The following is a 17,500-nucleotide window of genomic DNA, read 5'->3' as shown; positions in this document are numbered from 1 at the left end:
TACAATGGGGATAATTAATACGATGATTACGCAACAAGAAAAATAAAGCCTTCAGTTAAATAGTTTCTTCCGTATTCCTGAACAAAAATACCAAATTCACCCACTTTTCTGATCAGTTCTTAGCTATATTAAAACGGATCTTTTTTCTTCTCCTTTGCTTTTGATTTATGTCTCTTGATTTCATATTTATAATGAAACAAAAACAAATAATTTTCTCACTTCCCAGGGGGATAAATTATAAGACGAAACATCAAAATGTTTTATGAAGTCAAAGTCTGTATTTTTTTGTTTTCACGTAATTTTTTTTTTTTCTGAGAGTTACCATTATCTAGATTTAGACATCTAGATATTAGATATTTTGTCTGATTCAATTATCTTTTATAATTGAGGCCGAGTTTGGTCTCTAAGTTACACAGCGACCCAGTTTTTCCTACTTTGAAAGGCCATAACATTTTTATTTATTTATTACATCAAAGTTTTTGTTTTTTTTAAGAGTCACCATGATGTTGATTTTCGTTATTAAAAGATATTATTATCTGTATATTTAAACTTTCAATATAAATGAAGGTGAACTTTGCTCCCCCCCCAAAAAAAAAAAAAAAAAAAATTAAAGGTCATAATATCTGAATTTTATAAATTACGCCAATGATTTTGGTGATTTTGGTAGGTTTAGAATCGCCATTGCCTTGTGTAAAATTATTATAAAGGCGGGATTCCACCAAGGCAACATTCTGGCAACATGTGGCATGCTACATTGTCGCATGGGCTAAGTGTGTTTCCACCAGTTCAACAGAAGGCAACATGTAGCATGCGATTGTGTGGCATGCGACAGGCGGCAACATATTGCCGTGTTGCCTGACGCATGCGACAAGATTTAGCCTGTTGCCTAGTGTTGAACGCCTTCCCACCAGTCGCGGGAAGGATTCCGTGTTGAAAGGCAACACGATGAATTTGGTCACAAGAAAAAACATAGAATTCATAGAAGAGTATAGAAAACTTTCAGTTCTGTGGGATGTACGCTTGCAAGAGTACAAGAATAATCAGGCTAAATTAGATGCACTGCGGGGATTAGCTGAGAAATACAATTGTGACGTGGAGATGCAGAAGAAAAAGATCAAGAATTTGCGTATATATATATATATACCTATATATATATACCTTAAATATATATGTATATATATATATATATATGTGTGTGTGTGTGTAGATATATATACATAAACATATTTACACTATATATATATATATATATATATATATATATATATATATAATCACACACACACACACACACACACACACACACACACACACACACACATATATATATATATATATATATATATATATATACACACACATACGTACATTGCATGTACTGTATATTTTTCTTTCTTCTTTTAGTGGTCTGTCCTACAACAAATTATTTTTGGCATTCATTTTTTATACGACCCTCTGTTCTCTGTTAATTCACTTAACATGCCTAGTCTTTTCCAAGGGAATGAGGGCCACCTTCTGAGATATTTGCCATAAGATCAGTCAGATCGGTTACCTGTTACCTTCCCCGAGAGATGGGACCCTTACCTAACCTAACATCGTGTTGCCAACTGGCTTAGTTTTTTGTTGAATTGGTGGAAAAGGTTTTGTGGCATTCAACAGGCAACATAGCATGTAGCAAGCTACAAGCAACAATGATGTTGCCTTGTCGCCGGCAACATGTTTCCTTGTTGAAAGCCACATTCAACATATTTGTTGAAAGGTAGTCAAGTCGCATGCTACATGTTGCCTGTGTTGCCTTGGTGGAATCCCGCCTTAAGATATTTTGTCAAAGCCTCCAAACGCCCTGCATTGGTTACTGATTGACAGCAATCGATTATCAGTTTCACTCTCTTCCTAACTAATTTGACTTTGAAGTTACATCATCATATTCATGCAATATTATAATGTCATTTTTTAATAAGCCATTTTCACTGGACAGAGAAATTAGGCTAGCCTCTCTCCCCCGTCCAAATGTCGCTGTTTAGTGTTAATCTAGAGGTGCCTTTTGGCATCGCTCCCTTCCCCCCCCCCCCCCCCCCAAAAAAAAAGCAATTATTACAGTAATGATAATAACAATGTTAATAATGATCTTCCACAAGGCTAAGATAATGACATTGAAATTTCGGATAGTATCGCTACTTTCCCAGAGAGCGAAATGGCGGGTTAACAGATAATATAAGTGGGGAATGTTGTTTATTGAAAGTATCACATTTTTTATGAAGTTTATTTTAATGATATGAAAAATGAGTGATATCCAATGTTCCCATCTACGCTTCTGAAGGTAATTTCAATAATTTTAAGAATAGGCTCAACTGCGGCATTAATAATTTGTCTTTTATAGGTGCATAATACTATTTGTAAACACCTAATATTTTCGCTTACATATTGTTGCATTTTCACGCAATCGTAAGTGTTTTTTTTTTGCAATTCTCTTGATTGCAATTTCTTTCCGTTGCTGTCAAATATGATTCATTTCGAGTGATCAGCTTGAGAGAGAGGGTACAAGAATACGTTGTATTTATCTAAAAATATAAAGCATACGAATATCACCCTCCCTTATTCCCTTTACAAAAGTGACAAGTGAAAGATTATCATAAAATTCAAACGCAGAAACCCTTGGCCTTATCCCATTCCAAACCAAACGCGCGAGAAGAGCGCGTGAGCCATCTCATATCCCATTGGCTCCTGGCCAGCAACCTCAAGCCAATGAGAAACGAGCTACGGCCAAACCGTCCACGCAATTTGCGCAAAAAGCTCCTTTCGCGCGGCAGAGGAAGACGGGCCCATGTAGCGTCCATTTGTAAGGGAAGCTGAAGGTAAGGAAACTTTTTTATTACGAGAATCGGAGGGAATATTATCCCGCACAGGATTTTGGGGACATTTTCATATAAATATCGATCATGGAGGTGCGCGAGAGTGGATTGGTGATGATTTTGTCAATTGGTGTATTTCGTTTTGTTTATATTCACGTTTATAGGGATACGGGAGCATAAACAAAGGTTTTTTTCTTCCCCTGCAAATTTCCATTAAATTTTTGAGAAAAAATATCTTCTCGTGAGTCTTTTAGAGTTGGTGCTACTGACAGTAAGGCGCATGGCGTCCAGTAAAACCAGGAAGCAGCTTAAGCATCAACTGAATAAGAGTTGAAAGGTAGAATTTATCATTTTCATCCCAACAAGAAAAAAAGAAAAGTTGTGTTTTGGAAGCGGATTTCAGGATCATATTTTCTGAGAATTCAGTTCGTTACAAATTCTTCTCAAATGTCCCTTTATTTACTTTTTTGAGCTCTGTTTTGTAGCTTTGAATATCACTGTATACCTATTCTTATTAAAATATTACATAATGTTACATCAGTTTCATTTATTTCAATAACAGCTCTGAACAGTTTTGGTAAATTTCCAGAATACCTTAGCTTAACCGACCCTGATAATTTGCGTATCAGTGGATTCCTTTTTTCCACTCTCTACCAGCCAAATGTTATTGAAGTTATGCTACTTATACCCTCTTATACCCTTCTATTGGAGCCATGAATGTTTGGGTTTGGTGAGGAGGTGGTTCACAGGCATAATTTCTATGTGTGTGTGTACTAGAGGATGAGAGGAATCCATCATTATGAAAATTGTCGCGATTGGTTATACGAAGGTGTGAAAAAGTAATGTATTTTTACTGAATTCAAATTGAAGTAAACCTGCGTAAAGTAGCAGATATTATGTAATTTAATATTCATGGTTTGCATTCGCTGTATAAAGATAGAGAGGTTATGATCCATTAAAACCAACTAGGGCAGAGATCATAATGGACAAAGTACCGTGATCAGTGTGACATCCTCACCGCCACCACTCAAGCTGACGAGCTACCACATAGCTTTGGGCTTGGACTGGTTCCATATTTAGCATCAAATCACCTGTGTGGTTTGCAAGATTTTTCTCTTAACCTGATTCAAGCAAGTCATATGTACCAATGTCATAACAAACCACTTGGTCTGCAGGGTACACCTGTACGCCTGTCACGCCAGAGTACGTGGCTGATTCCTGCGCCCAGTGTCTGGGCATTGCCAGAAATGAACGGAGTTTACAACGCTCAGGGATTTCTGTTACCTGGTGGTGATGGGTTAAGAATATGTGCTGTGGAAGTTTTTTGTCCTTTACCTAAAGGCACAGAGGCCATGGCAAGTGGGTAAATTTGGAAATAATGCCCAACACTGTAAGCACTTTGTTTTCTTAGTAACTCTCATCATGTTTCTACCAATTCACAAAGGTTCACTAACTTTTGTGTAGAAATAAAATAATTGGGTTAGCAGTGGATCAGAATTTTAATCCCTTACTGACAGGCCACGCCTACTGGCATCGGTCTGCAAGGTATAGCTTGGAGTGGGACATTCGGCTTGATGTAGTGGACTCCCGCGCCCAAAGTCTGCTCGTTGCCATTAATCTCCAGAATGTAGAATTTTTATATATTTTCTTCACCCATCAGTATTGGATTAAAGAATATTGCTTGGCTTTCTCTGCTGTTAAATTTATCACCAGCAAATAGGACTGTTTCTTCTTAGTGACTGCAGCTAGAGCCGAATGAGCAAATAATTGTTCAGTGCAGAAAACTTCAACTAGGCTCGACTTCCTTATGGTGTGATAGGTTGGAACTCTGGTGTGAATGAGGGTTTTTCTGTTACGTGATAGGACATCATCTGTTTGGGTGGATTAACCCTTTTTATGCAGATACATGTACTATCAACTTTTTTTTGAATTTCATTGTGCTCTGATAGCTCCATAAGTCTTCAGCCTCCAAGGAGTCAACTAGTAGGTGGAATGTGTCTTCACCTGATTTTTCCATTACTTCAATTTTCAGGAAATAAAAATTGTATTTTCTTATGATATTAATTTTGATGCTGCTAATAATGCTATTATTATTGACATTGTGATTATGATGATGTTAAGATATTATATGTACTAACTAAGGGCAAAACTCTATGTATACCACTTATACTCTAGCAAAACAAAGCATAGGAACTTGTACTGATTCCTTATTTGATGTCAAATTGTCAGGGAGATTTGCAAGCTTTTGAAACCTTTACTCTTTTGCCCAGTGGGCCATGAGTGTGGCTTTGTTAATACCTTATAAAGATAAATACACTACTAGGTATAAAATATAAAAAAAACTAGACTATGGCAACAATCTTCATCAAAGCCTAAAAAATTATGCTTGTAGGGTAGATTAGGCCTTGAAGAGCTTGGCAATCTATAATCAAATAAGACATCAATCCAAAGTACCATCCAAAGAACTTCAAATTTACAGCTGACTGAAGTTAATCTATTTATATTTAACCCTGCTATGTTTAGATGGCATGACAGACATGCCATGTCCACAGTGTAATTTTTGTTAATGGCAATAAAGAGTAAGAAAACAAAAATATCCAGAAATCAAGGACAAGAGCAAACTAGTGAGATAGGTGGGAATAGTTGTATTTATTTGACTCCTTGGTGACTAAGTACTTGTGAAGTATCTATATGTTATACAGTTAACCCAAAAATGACGGTGCCAGAAATTTCAGTGTGTCACTCATTCTGGTGACTTCTGGCAAACGTTTAGCCTATTGGCTTGGGAGTTTGCTGTGTATAACGGAACTTCCTGCCCTACTCACTTGAGCGAGTCGCAATGCCTATAGAGTTGTTTTTTCCACAAAGGCTATAGGCGTGCCAGGCTGTAAGAGGTTAAAAACCACATCTGGTTGGGCAAGAGACTGTGGACTTTATGTAACAGATCACAGCAAATTTAAAGTGAATTATGCCATTCATTTTTGTGAATACAACTGTGGACTGATAAGTTATGTCTCATTTCAGAACTAAAAATAACAAAAAAATCAAGTTTATGTACAATGAGTGGTAGAAGAGCCCACAAAAGGAAAGTGGAGGAACTACAGGATGAAGATCACAGTATGTATATATGTATTTTTTGTCTCTCTTCTCTCTTCTGTCTTTTTTGATTCAGTGTCATATTCTTCCCCTTCCCCTCTTATCACCTTAGGTGTTTCACCATTTTGTGTACTTCATTACTAATAAGAATTGTTTTGCATTATATGACTTTTCTAATATGAAGACTATATCAATACTCATACCCATTAGCCTGGATAAATTTTATCATAATTACCTTTATTAGGATCCAGCAGTGTGGCAAGAGAAGACAGAAATGCCAGTGATGTCCCAGAGACTCCTACAATACTAACACTAACAAAGGATGACTTCAAAAGATTAGACACTTTGAAGTCAAATGAATGTGAGGAAGATGACACCAGTGAAGTGTCTCAAGAGGAAGTCCATGAGGATGGGACTATTAGCCAGGGCACCATGTGGAGAGGGGATGCTGCAGAGACCCAGGACACAACACAGGTAATCCGGTTGGATGCAACATAGGTAGTAGTTGATAGGATACATCATGTACAGCATTCAAAATTTGAAGTTAGACAAGCAAGTCCCTCGGTTTGTTAAACATTCCTTGGCTTCAAATAACTTATAATTTATTATCTTTAATATTTTTGGCTTTTGTATTTTGTATTTAATGCTATAAAAAAGTCATTAACTTTAAGCTACTATTTAAAAATATTCATAGTTGTATGGACATATTTTTTTTCCATATCTTTGAGCAAAGAATTATGCAACTTCATTTTTATCTCGCACCAGGTATTCTTAAGATGCAGAAGAGAGTCAAACAATGAAAACTTCGACTGTGAGACCCAAACAGTTCACTTCAGACCGTTGATAGAAGACACTGGAGGGGCTTCCGAGGGTTCCAAGAGAGCTACCCTAGCGACACTTAACCTCAAGACGGTCAAGGGGGAACAGTGCTCAGAGAAGGTAATTACTGAAGAGTGATAAAGAGTGCATTGATTTCTTTTTTATGCGGTGATTTTGGTCATGCACTTCAAAACTGACTTGGTTTTTTTTTTTTTTAATGTGGAGACTTTATAGGATCATGTAAGATGGCAGTTTTTATAATGAGCTGATATTTTAATATTTTTTTCCCCTCTTTCAGTTTTTTTTGTTTCTTTTTTCACTTTTCTTGTATTTCTTGGTAAAACAGACAAATTATTAAAAGAAGAAGAATAAAGCAAAGAAAAATCCAGATATTACAATATTACAAAAATAATAGATGTTTTATTTTGACTTATGCCTGTCAGCTTATTATTATTTTTTATTATCATTATAATCATTATTATTAATATTATCATTGACTGCACTCATTGTTATGAGACATTAGTTATTATTGTTATTTATTTATTTATTTGTTATTTCTCTTTATTTTTATTTGTTTATTAGTATTAGTATCAGTGTGAATACAACTATTATTATTATTGTTATTAATACTAATATTAAAGTTCATATTATTATTACTGATGTTATTATGAATATTATTATTAATATTAGTATTAGTATTAATAATATGAATATGAATGTTAATGTTAATGTTAATGTTAATGTTAATGTTAATGTTAATGTTAATGTTAATGTTAATGTTAATGTTAATGTTAATGTTAATGTTAATGTTAATGTTAATGTTAATGTTAATGTTAATGTTAATGTTGTTGGTGATGATGTTGTTGATGTTTCTGTTTCTGTTTATGTTTCTTTCTGTTTGTTTCAGTTTCAGTTTCAGTTTCAATTTCAATATTAATATTGTTATTATTATTATTATTATTATTATTATTATTATTATTATTATTATTATTATTATTATTATTATTATTATTATTATTATTATTATTATTTTTATTATTATATTATTATTTTTATTATTGTTGTTATTATTATTGTTATTGTTATTATTGTTGTTATTATTATTGTTGTTATTATTATTGTTGTTATTATTATTGTTGTTATTATTGTTGTTATTATTATTATTATTATTATTATTATTATTATTAATATTATTATTATTATTATTATTATTATCATTATCATCATCATCATCATCATCATCATCATTATCATTATCATTATCATTATCATTATCATTATAATTATAATTATAATTATAATTATAATTATAATTATAATTATAATTATCATTATCATTATCATTATCATTATCATTATCATTATCATTATCATTATCATTATCATTATCATTATCATTATCATTATCATTATCATTATCATTATTATTATTATTATTATTATTATTATTATTATTATTATTATTATTATTATTGTTATTGTTATTGTTATTGTTATTGTTATTGTTATTGTTATTGTTATTGATAAAATTTAGTTTTCTGAGGCAACAATAGCTTTGTATTGCTTGTTTTTAATATGAAAGACCTACTTGATTTTCATAATTTACTAGAGAAAAAGTAGTGTAGTATGTGTAATCACTATGTTTTACCATTTTTTTTAAGGGGTCTGCTAATGCGATAAAGAAGTGTTGCATTGAAGACTGTGAGTCGAGATCAGACAGAACAGAATCCAGTGTTACATACATCCCTGTTCCCAGTGATGAAAACAGTAGAAAACTTTGGACTCAGATGCTGGACATATCACAGTAAGTTTGTCTTTGGTTTTGTTGCATAGTTATTAAATTCAGTCTGTTCTGGTGTTCAAGTTTTGTAGTTTGTTTTTGGCCAATATTCTTCTAGGATTTGTGAGTAGCAGGGAGTTCTGCTTCAAAGCCATTCTCTTTTGGTCACTTACCACAAAATTGGTTAGATTCTTAACTTTGTAGTGTTGAATATTATGCTAGTGAAATCATAATTAAACCTTTTTATGTTCATAAAATCCTGTAAGGAAATGTCATTAATAAAAAATAGATTATAAAGAATTCTTATCCACGTAAATTTTTGTGGGATTCTAATATCACAGGTGTTACAACAAAGAATCCAGAGATAAAGCTTTATTATTAAAATGCCAACCTTTTTCTGTGAACTTTTCAGACACAGCAAGAAGAGTTCCCAGTTATACATGTGCAGTTTACATTTACTCAACCCAACCAAGTTAACAAAAACCAAAGGAAGAACCAGAAAGAAAAAAACGTGTGATATGGTTTGTAGTTGAGCTTTTATCAAACAGCTAAAAGATTGTATATGGTGTGGATAGAATGGAGTCTTGACATATGCTATTCTATTTTATATTGAACAGTTCTTTTCACCATTTGTCCTTTTCCTCACACTGTCTTATAATCCTTTAGTGTTTTTATTGCTAATGGACACATAATTACCTATACAAGAGATTTATTATATTCCTCTTATGGAAAAAGGAACTGCAAAAATTGCTAAGCTTTGTAAAGTGTGTGCCTTTTAATTTGCATTGATTTATGTTTTTAGCTTTTGGCTGAGGAAGCCGAGAAAATCAAGATGGGCTTAGCCAGCGGAAGACCTAAGAGAACGCCAAAACCAAACAAGAACTATGACTGGGCAGAGTTGTAAGTATTGTTTTTTTTCAGTCTATATTTTTCTATCAGAAAGAGTTTGCTTAGCACTGTGCTCTTCTCTGTCTTTGGCCAAGGGATTAAGTGTACTGTTCATTCCTACAGAATTCCATTCATCAAGTCAGAACCACAGGAAGAAGAAGAAATAAGCCTAGAAAGTAGTCCAGGGGCTTCGTTACAACCTTCAGGAGGCCTGGCTGGAAGGAGGAGAAAACAGCTGCTTTCGAGCATTAAGAAGGAAGACAAAGAAAATGAGAGACCAGGTGAGGCAGAGGAACTGGAGGAGATGAATGTCTGCGAGAGTGAACCGGAAGATTACGGAGAGAATGTGAGCCAGCCCAGTCAGCTGAGATTTCCTCCGCCCAAGCCAAAAGGAAGGCCTCCCAGGATTAGAGATATATGCACGCAGACAGTGAGTTTGAGAGATTTCATTGCGTTTGATTGATTATTACACGTATTTGTGTTGAAGTAACTTAATGTATTGTTTGCATTTCTTGTCATATTACACCATTTTTTGTAAGTAGCAGAGTATCATTATATGGCTAAATGTTTTTTGACAAGTAGAGTATCCTTGTATAGTAATAAAAGTTGGGATTAGTTTTTAATTTTAATTTTGCATATTCTCTTATGCAGGATAATATGCGCAGTTCAACCACAAGACAGCCTTTGCGGGAAGTGAAAGTTCAGTGTAATCTAACTGCAGAACCTCTTCCCACCTGTCCCAGCTGTTCAAGTGTTGATTGGCAAAGGTAAGATGATACTTCTTATAGGGCATGTCTTATTGCTTGTGTTGAGAGCTTAGCTCCTAAAGTTCTGTTCACCATAATAGTGCACTTTTATTTTTTTTTTTGTGAAATGTCTCTGCACATAGATGGCTCTGCTAATGCTTAGCCACAAAAGAGTCATTTAGTAGACCTTGTGACCTTACCTGATTTCACCTTTCCTTGAATTGGTGGGAAAGTTTTTTTTTCTTTTTTTTTACTAATGTTATGAATATCAGTGGTGTTATTTTTATAAGAGAACATAAAATCTTTTCACAAGTCAAAGAAAAGGGTAAACGGGTGAGGCAGGCAGTACTTGTAATTGGCTCATTGGTGACTTCGTACAAGTGTAGCAACCTATGTGGAAAACAAGTAATAAAGTAAACTCACAGTGGGCATGGCATGTACATACATGCCATGCATGGCAGCAATGTAGGCTTTGTTAGAAAACAATTAAAATTATAGTTTTTGGGCACAGTACATTTTGGGGTTTTTATTCAGAGATAAGAAACAGGAACAAGCAAGGAATGTATTAACCAGATGAAGCTGATTTAGAAGTCTTTGTAAGCTCAAAGTACCTCACATAGATTTGAGATGTTAGAACCAATGTTCATTTCAGAACTACAAAAGCTAGTACCTTGACACTTTCTCAAAATATCAGATATATTATGTAATATGACATAGGAGATAGTTTACTATTACATAATGCCACCATTCCAGGTAGCATTATCCATAACAAAAACTGTTCTTCACTGCAGATTGGAGGAGCTTTTAGCTGACTGTTTACCCCAGATTGAGAGAGAGCTGTGTGACCCTCAGGTAGCAGCATGTATCAAGCAGGTGTTGAGTAATATAGAAACATCCACCCATGCAACAAATTTCCTACAGGTCCTCTGTGGTGGTGAACGAGATGAATTAGAAGTGAGTGCAGCATATTGCTAGAGGATCATAATCTGAAGAATTGTAGACTTATTGCATATAATTTTTTTTATTACTTCTGCATTACTGTGTTGCATTGTTGATATGACAAACGATATCCAAAGGAAACTACTATTTGGGTGATTCATATTTGGTTCTTGGCGTTAAAATCCATGGTAGACAAGAATATGCATTATGGCTGAATGTATGCATAATCTGAAACAGCTGCTGCATTTTTTTTTATAATGGCTTTAAAGTAACCATGCTTACTTATGTAGTTTTTCAGTCTGCATAGTACCTTTATCTTCCTGTTCTTAATAGATGTAACTGTTTTTTGTTTTTCCTATTTCAGAATTCAAAAGGAATAGTTCTAGTCTCTAGTCAGGAAGACCTTGAAGAAGTGGAAATAGAAAATATGATTCATCCTGAAGTTGTGAGTATATTGCTTTCTTGAACCCTTTTCTTTATGTGTTTTTTTTTTTTTTTTACAAAGGTGTAACATTGCAACTTCTAAAAACATCTAATGTAAGTTCCTGTAGAGCCTTAAAGTTGTATTTGTTTGATCTCACAGGAAGCTCCAGTGTCCGGGGTAAGAGAGATCACTCCCAAAGTATGGAAGAGAAAGCTTTCGTTAGCAAATGTAAAGAAAGAGGAAATGGAAGATTTGGAAGATGATGTGGATGACTTAGGCTTACAAGCAGCCACAGATTTGGATGATGAGGAATTTACTCCTGGACTTGAGGCTCAGGAGGAGGATGACAATGAGGAAATGGATGATGATGAAGACTGGAACATCAAGAACGGTGAGTAGCAATTTATCACGTCTATTGATTTGTGTATAATTAGCCTCAAACCGTTTAGGAATTTTTGAAGATTCAGAGAACACATTACAGAAATAGAGATTTCTCATTGATCAAATAAATGCAATTTTCAATTTAGTTGTTAAGCTTTGGGTAGTATATTATTTGACTGTAGCAAATGATGAAACAATGAAGTACCATAAACAAGGTATATGGATATCAACTTCTTTGAAAAAATAATATTTCATTACACCTTGCAATTTACATTTGGGTGTTTATTTATTTTTTGTATTCTCTTGCAGCTGGAGATTCAGGAATCATTCCCGTTCGAAAAAGACAAAAGAGGATACAGAGCAAAATAAAGAAAGGTAAGCATTATAAGCCATTCATAGTATTCACAGATAGTAACTGAGGTTTCGTGTGTCGAGGTTTTGAGCTGAAATGGTAAGCCTAAAGATTTAATTACACTTATTTTTTTGTAGTAAAAGTCTAACTACAAGTCATTTACTAAATTGATTATATTGCATAGAGATATGTTTATGGAGGTGGACTGAAGGGGGGCTTTCAAGAGACCTCTGGGAGAAGAAGAAGGGTGATTTAGCAAGGAATCTGTGGTTAAAAGTGTTGTGCCTCAGTGCAGTGGTCAGTGTATAGGTCATTGGAGTGTGGCAAATATAAACTATTGCATGCAAACATACTAAATCACTGACTCCCACTTCATATCTTTTAATCTTGCCTCTTTAGTCTTTGTCTCATACACATACATACACATACCACCTGCATATCCCTAACCATAACCCCTGCACACATACACATGCATGTGTACATGCATACATACGTACATGTGTACATATGATCATGCGTTCATAAGTTCATACATATATACTTATATGCTTATGTACATACATATATACTTATATGCTTATGTACATACATATATACTTATATGCTTATGTACATACATATATACTTATATGCTTATGTACATACATATATACTTATATGCTTATGTACATACATACATACATATATACATATATATACATATATATACATATATATACATATATATATACATATATTTACATATATATACATATATATACATATATATACATATATATACATATATATATACATATATATACATACATATACATACATACATATGTATATACCTAAGTACATACATATACATAAATACATACATATGTACCTAAGGACATACACACAAATGAAAGTACTCATGTACATACATGCAGATATACCTAAGCACATACATATGTATATACATAAGTATGTACATGCATGTACATACATAGATACATAGATTCATGTACATACATATATGTGTACATACATACATATGCTTATATATACATATGCATATACATACATACATGTGTATGTATATACATATGCATGTACATACTTACATATACAGTTGCAGAATTATATTTCAGTCCACTTGCTGGGTCCCACTTTTGTACATCTGGCAGCCACTTCGATGTAAACATGGAGTAAATAGTATTTTTATGAATGAGGCAGAACCCTAAGTTTTTTGTAACAAAGAGTGTAATTGGTAGAATATAAATGACCAATAAGTTTATTTCATCAATTTTTTAAAACTATGTAAGCCATTTAATATCTCATTTTCTTGAAACAAGTGATAAAACACGTAGTAGTAATTATTAGCGACTTTGTAGTGGGATATTTTTTCAAATGCAATTTCCTGGAATTATTGAAGAGGCAACACCTATATGGGTGAGTCGGCATTTCTCCCTTTCAACACAATTTTTAAATATAGCTGCATATTTCTTGAAATGTGAAAATGCTTCATTGTTTATACATACATGCATGGCAGTGAAATCAGTTAAAAATCTTTGCAAAATTGCTGATACCATCTCTTAGCGGCTAACTGAACTAATGAAGTGACTAGTTTTTTTATTTTTCACTACTAAACACTGCTTAAATAAACAGAAAATATGCTACATCATATTCTTCATTATAAAACATCATTTGAACACAAAGTGCTACTAAACTCTGATTAGATAAACAAAGAATATGCTACATTATATTCTTTATTATAGAACATTATTTGAATGCAAAACCACATATATATAGTTGCTTTATCTCTCTCTCTCTGTGTGTGTGTGTGTGTGTGTGTGTGTGTGTGTGTGTGTGTGTGTGTGTGTGTGTGTGTGTGTGTGTGTGTGTGTGTGTGTGTGTGTGTGTGTGTGTGTGTGTGTGTGTGTGTGTGATTTGTTTTTGCCGGGGATTCAGTGAATTGACTAATTGGTAGGATCTTATTAATTTCATTAATAAGATTTAGTAGGATCTTATTAATATTTTTATTATCGTTTTATTTGTTAAAAGAAAAATGGTAAGAATTGCAGAAAACAAAGGCCAATACTAGGAGCAGCCTAGATATAATGAGAACAATGTATGGTTATTCAAAACTTTGGCTAATCTCTGGGATATAGAAGATGTGCTTCTGTGAGGTTCCGGTTTCCTCCCTAAAACTTTCCATTCCCTTTTAGCATGATCTATGATTGTCTAATAGGAGGCTTTTTCATTAGCTGATTCCAAAACATTGAGAATATTCGCCCAAGCATTTTTCTTCGGGTTTCAGTCACATGCCCTGCTTGACCGAGGAAGGACTTCCATTTGTTTTTGGTCATCGAACCACTTCGCAACTGTTCTTGATATGTGTATTAGGCAGTTTATCCTGTTTTTGTGAAGGGCCAAGGCATAGCAGCATACTGTTGGGAGGAATATTTCCTTGTTTTCACCTTGGATTTCCCATATACCATTATGACGTCATATACTGTCGAATATTTTTTCTTTCGTATTTAGTATGCATTGGTATTAGCCACTAAATGAATATTCAGGAATTTATGAAGATTCATTATCATAATGAGTATCTAATATACGACTTCATATGTTTTATTTTCTCTCTTCAAACTACTCAAGTTCTGGGAGGACAAACGAGCATTTAGATCACTTTTCACACAAAAAGGGGAATTTGTATTGCTATCGTAAACACATCAAGATAATTTATCAAAGCTTTGACATGCACTGACAAATACAAGGGAAATTGCATACATGAGAGATAAAAGTAGATAGCAAGATTGAATTCCCATTCTGTCGGAATGGAAATCATACTACACATGTATTGGGAGCAAGTTTTTTGACTCAGTAGTTTCTCGAGCTGAAACAAGCAGATGTGTATTTTTTCGCTATGCTGATATAATGACTTATTGAATAATGATAATGAAACTATGATCAGAATAATCAAAAAGAATTACACATACTGTTGTGTTACTAATCACAAAATATTGGCTCTGTATTTCTATAGACATTACACACACACACACACACACACACACACACACACACACACACACACACACACACACACACACACACACACACACACACACACACACACACACAAAAAAAAAAAAAAAAAAAAAACTAGTGAGGATCTATTTATTCACTGTAGCCCTACTGTGGTTTTGGAGAATATTTTTTATCTTTTGAATTAGTGTTTGGTTCTGGCAAAAGAAGAAATTCTCTTCATTAGCTTGATTAGCTGTTGCTAACTGGTGCAGCTACGAGAACCATTTACATAGGTATCAGCGATTTTGAAGATTTTGATTTGATACAGCTGCCATACATAGAGATTTAAAGCATGAAACATTTTCAAGTTTCAAGAAATATGCATCTATAATTGGTACTTGCTGTGTTGAGAAAAACACCTACACAGGTGTTGCCATTTCAATACACAAACAAATCCAGGAAATCGCGTTAAAAGAAAAAAATATCCCACTACAAATTCAACGATGACTAATAATACATGTATTGTGATTACTTGTGTGAAGAAAACAAAAGATCAAACGGCTTATGTAATTTCCAAAAACAAGTGCTAATTAACTTTCTTTTTTTTCATTTTTATTCTACCAATCACATTCTTTGTTACAAAAAACCTAGGGGTATGCCTCATGCATAAAAATACTATTTACGTTATGCTTACATCGAAGTGGCTGCCAGATGTACAAAAGTGGGACCTGGCAAATGTACTGAAATATAATTCTGCAACTGTACATGTAAGTATGTACATGCATATGTATATACATACACATGTATGTATGTACATGAATCTATGTATCTATACATACATATGCATGTACATACTTACATACATATTCATGTACATACAAAAGTACATGCGTGCATATGTACATAATTATATATGTACATAAGTACATATGTACATAAGTACATATGTATATATGTACATACGTATATATTTACTTATAAATAATGCATTCATCATTAAGGATTTAGTTCAGTGAAGCAGACTACACCACTTTGTCATAAGCTATTGGATCAAGGGGTGGGTATTGATATTTGTATCAGAATGAAGCAAAAACATGCAAAAGGAATAGATTAGAAGATGTAAATGAATTGAAATCTTCAGTGTAACATGTTAATATGTACTGTGTATGTTTTACAACTTGTGAAATGGATGGAAAAACTGTAACAGATCATATTAGTGGTATAAAAAGCACCTAGGGATCATGTGTGTCGTCTTCGCATGTTATGTAGTAGAAAGATATTATAAGGGACATTGTTTAATCTGTAAAACACTAGAATAGTTAGAAAATAGTTGCAGAAGTCTTTTCCAGTTTTTTCAAGGTAATTTTTCTTAGATTACTTGATGTGTGTGTGTGTGTGTGTGTGTGTGTGTGTGTGTGTGTGTGTGTGTGTGTGTGTGTGTGTGTGTGTGTGTGTGTGTGTGTGTGTGTGTGTGTTTTGCCATTTTGTTTAAAAAACATTAATACCTCAAGTTACTGAGAAGAATAAAATGTCTTCCAAATACAGAAGAGCTATCACCGCTCATTCATAATACTGCATCATATGTAGAAAAGTCCTGATTCTGAAATCTTACCTTGACTGAAATTACCCTCCTATAGACCTCAGGAATGTTCTTTGTCCACCTCCTCCCTCATGCAATTTGTTTCTTCCTTCCAGGGCGAGATTGTCTTGGGGGAGAAACAGAAGGACAGGAGGCAGAGAGGGAATCAGGGACAGATGATAGTGAGGAGGAGGAGGAGGAGGACCTGGAGGGAAACAGTGAGAGAGATGCTTATGATAGAATGAAAATGCACTTTTCTAAAGGTGGCATTGTGAGGTTGAGGAAATTTCATGAGTTGAGGGCAAAGCAGGTAGCGAAGAAGTCAAGCAGAAAAGGAGTAGATGACCGATGGCTGAGAGGGAAGTACAGTTGCCCCACGTGCGACATGGTGTTCAGTACGAGATTAAAGATGGAGAGGCACCACCAGCACATTCACTTGGGTATTGCTCCTTGGACGGGTAGCCACCTTTGCGAGGAATGTGGAAAGACTTTCACGCAGAAAGTTGGGTTGAGAGTCCACCGAATGCACAAGCATGGGGACCCAAAGCAGTTCCCTTGTGGTCTTTGTAGCTATGAGGGAGTAACAAAAGCTAAGTTAGCTCGACATATGAGGAGCCATTCAGAAGACCGAATCTTTACTTGTGAAT

At 34.1% G+C, this 17,500-nt stretch overlaps 1 protein-coding gene across 1 annotated transcript in view; it reads left to right on the top strand.

Moving 5' to 3' along the window:
- Positions 1–2,789: 2,789 nt before the first annotated feature.
- LOC125033307 (zinc finger protein 62 homolog) overlaps positions 2,790–17,500 on the top strand; it is a 37,520-nt gene continuing 22,809 nt past the window's right edge. Inside the window, exons 1-13 of the mRNA XM_047624689.1 lie at positions 2,790–2,855; positions 5,877–5,969; positions 6,193–6,422; positions 6,714–6,887; positions 8,429–8,571; positions 8,960–9,068; positions 9,350–9,447; positions 9,559–9,865; positions 10,087–10,202; positions 10,973–11,135; positions 11,485–11,565; positions 11,704–11,935; positions 12,235–12,300. Of these exons, the coding sequence (XP_047480645.1) occupies positions 5,912–5,969; positions 6,193–6,422; positions 6,714–6,887; positions 8,429–8,571; positions 8,960–9,068; positions 9,350–9,447; positions 9,559–9,865; positions 10,087–10,202; positions 10,973–11,135; positions 11,485–11,565; positions 11,704–11,935; positions 12,235–12,300 (1,777 nt within the window). The 5' untranslated portion in view covers positions 2,790–2,855; positions 5,877–5,911. The remainder of the gene's footprint in view (positions 2,856–5,876; positions 5,970–6,192; positions 6,423–6,713; positions 6,888–8,428; positions 8,572–8,959; positions 9,069–9,349; positions 9,448–9,558; positions 9,866–10,086; positions 10,203–10,972; positions 11,136–11,484; positions 11,566–11,703; positions 11,936–12,234; positions 12,301–17,500) is intronic.

This window comes from Penaeus chinensis, chromosome 16 (assembly GCF_019202785.1).
Source record: "Penaeus chinensis breed Huanghai No. 1 chromosome 16, ASM1920278v2, whole genome shotgun sequence".
NCBI classification, from domain to species: domain Eukaryota; kingdom Metazoa; phylum Arthropoda; class Malacostraca; order Decapoda; family Penaeidae; genus Penaeus; species Penaeus chinensis.
Note: the sequence above shows the minus strand (reverse complement) of the source record. Positions and strands in the feature narration are given on the sequence as shown.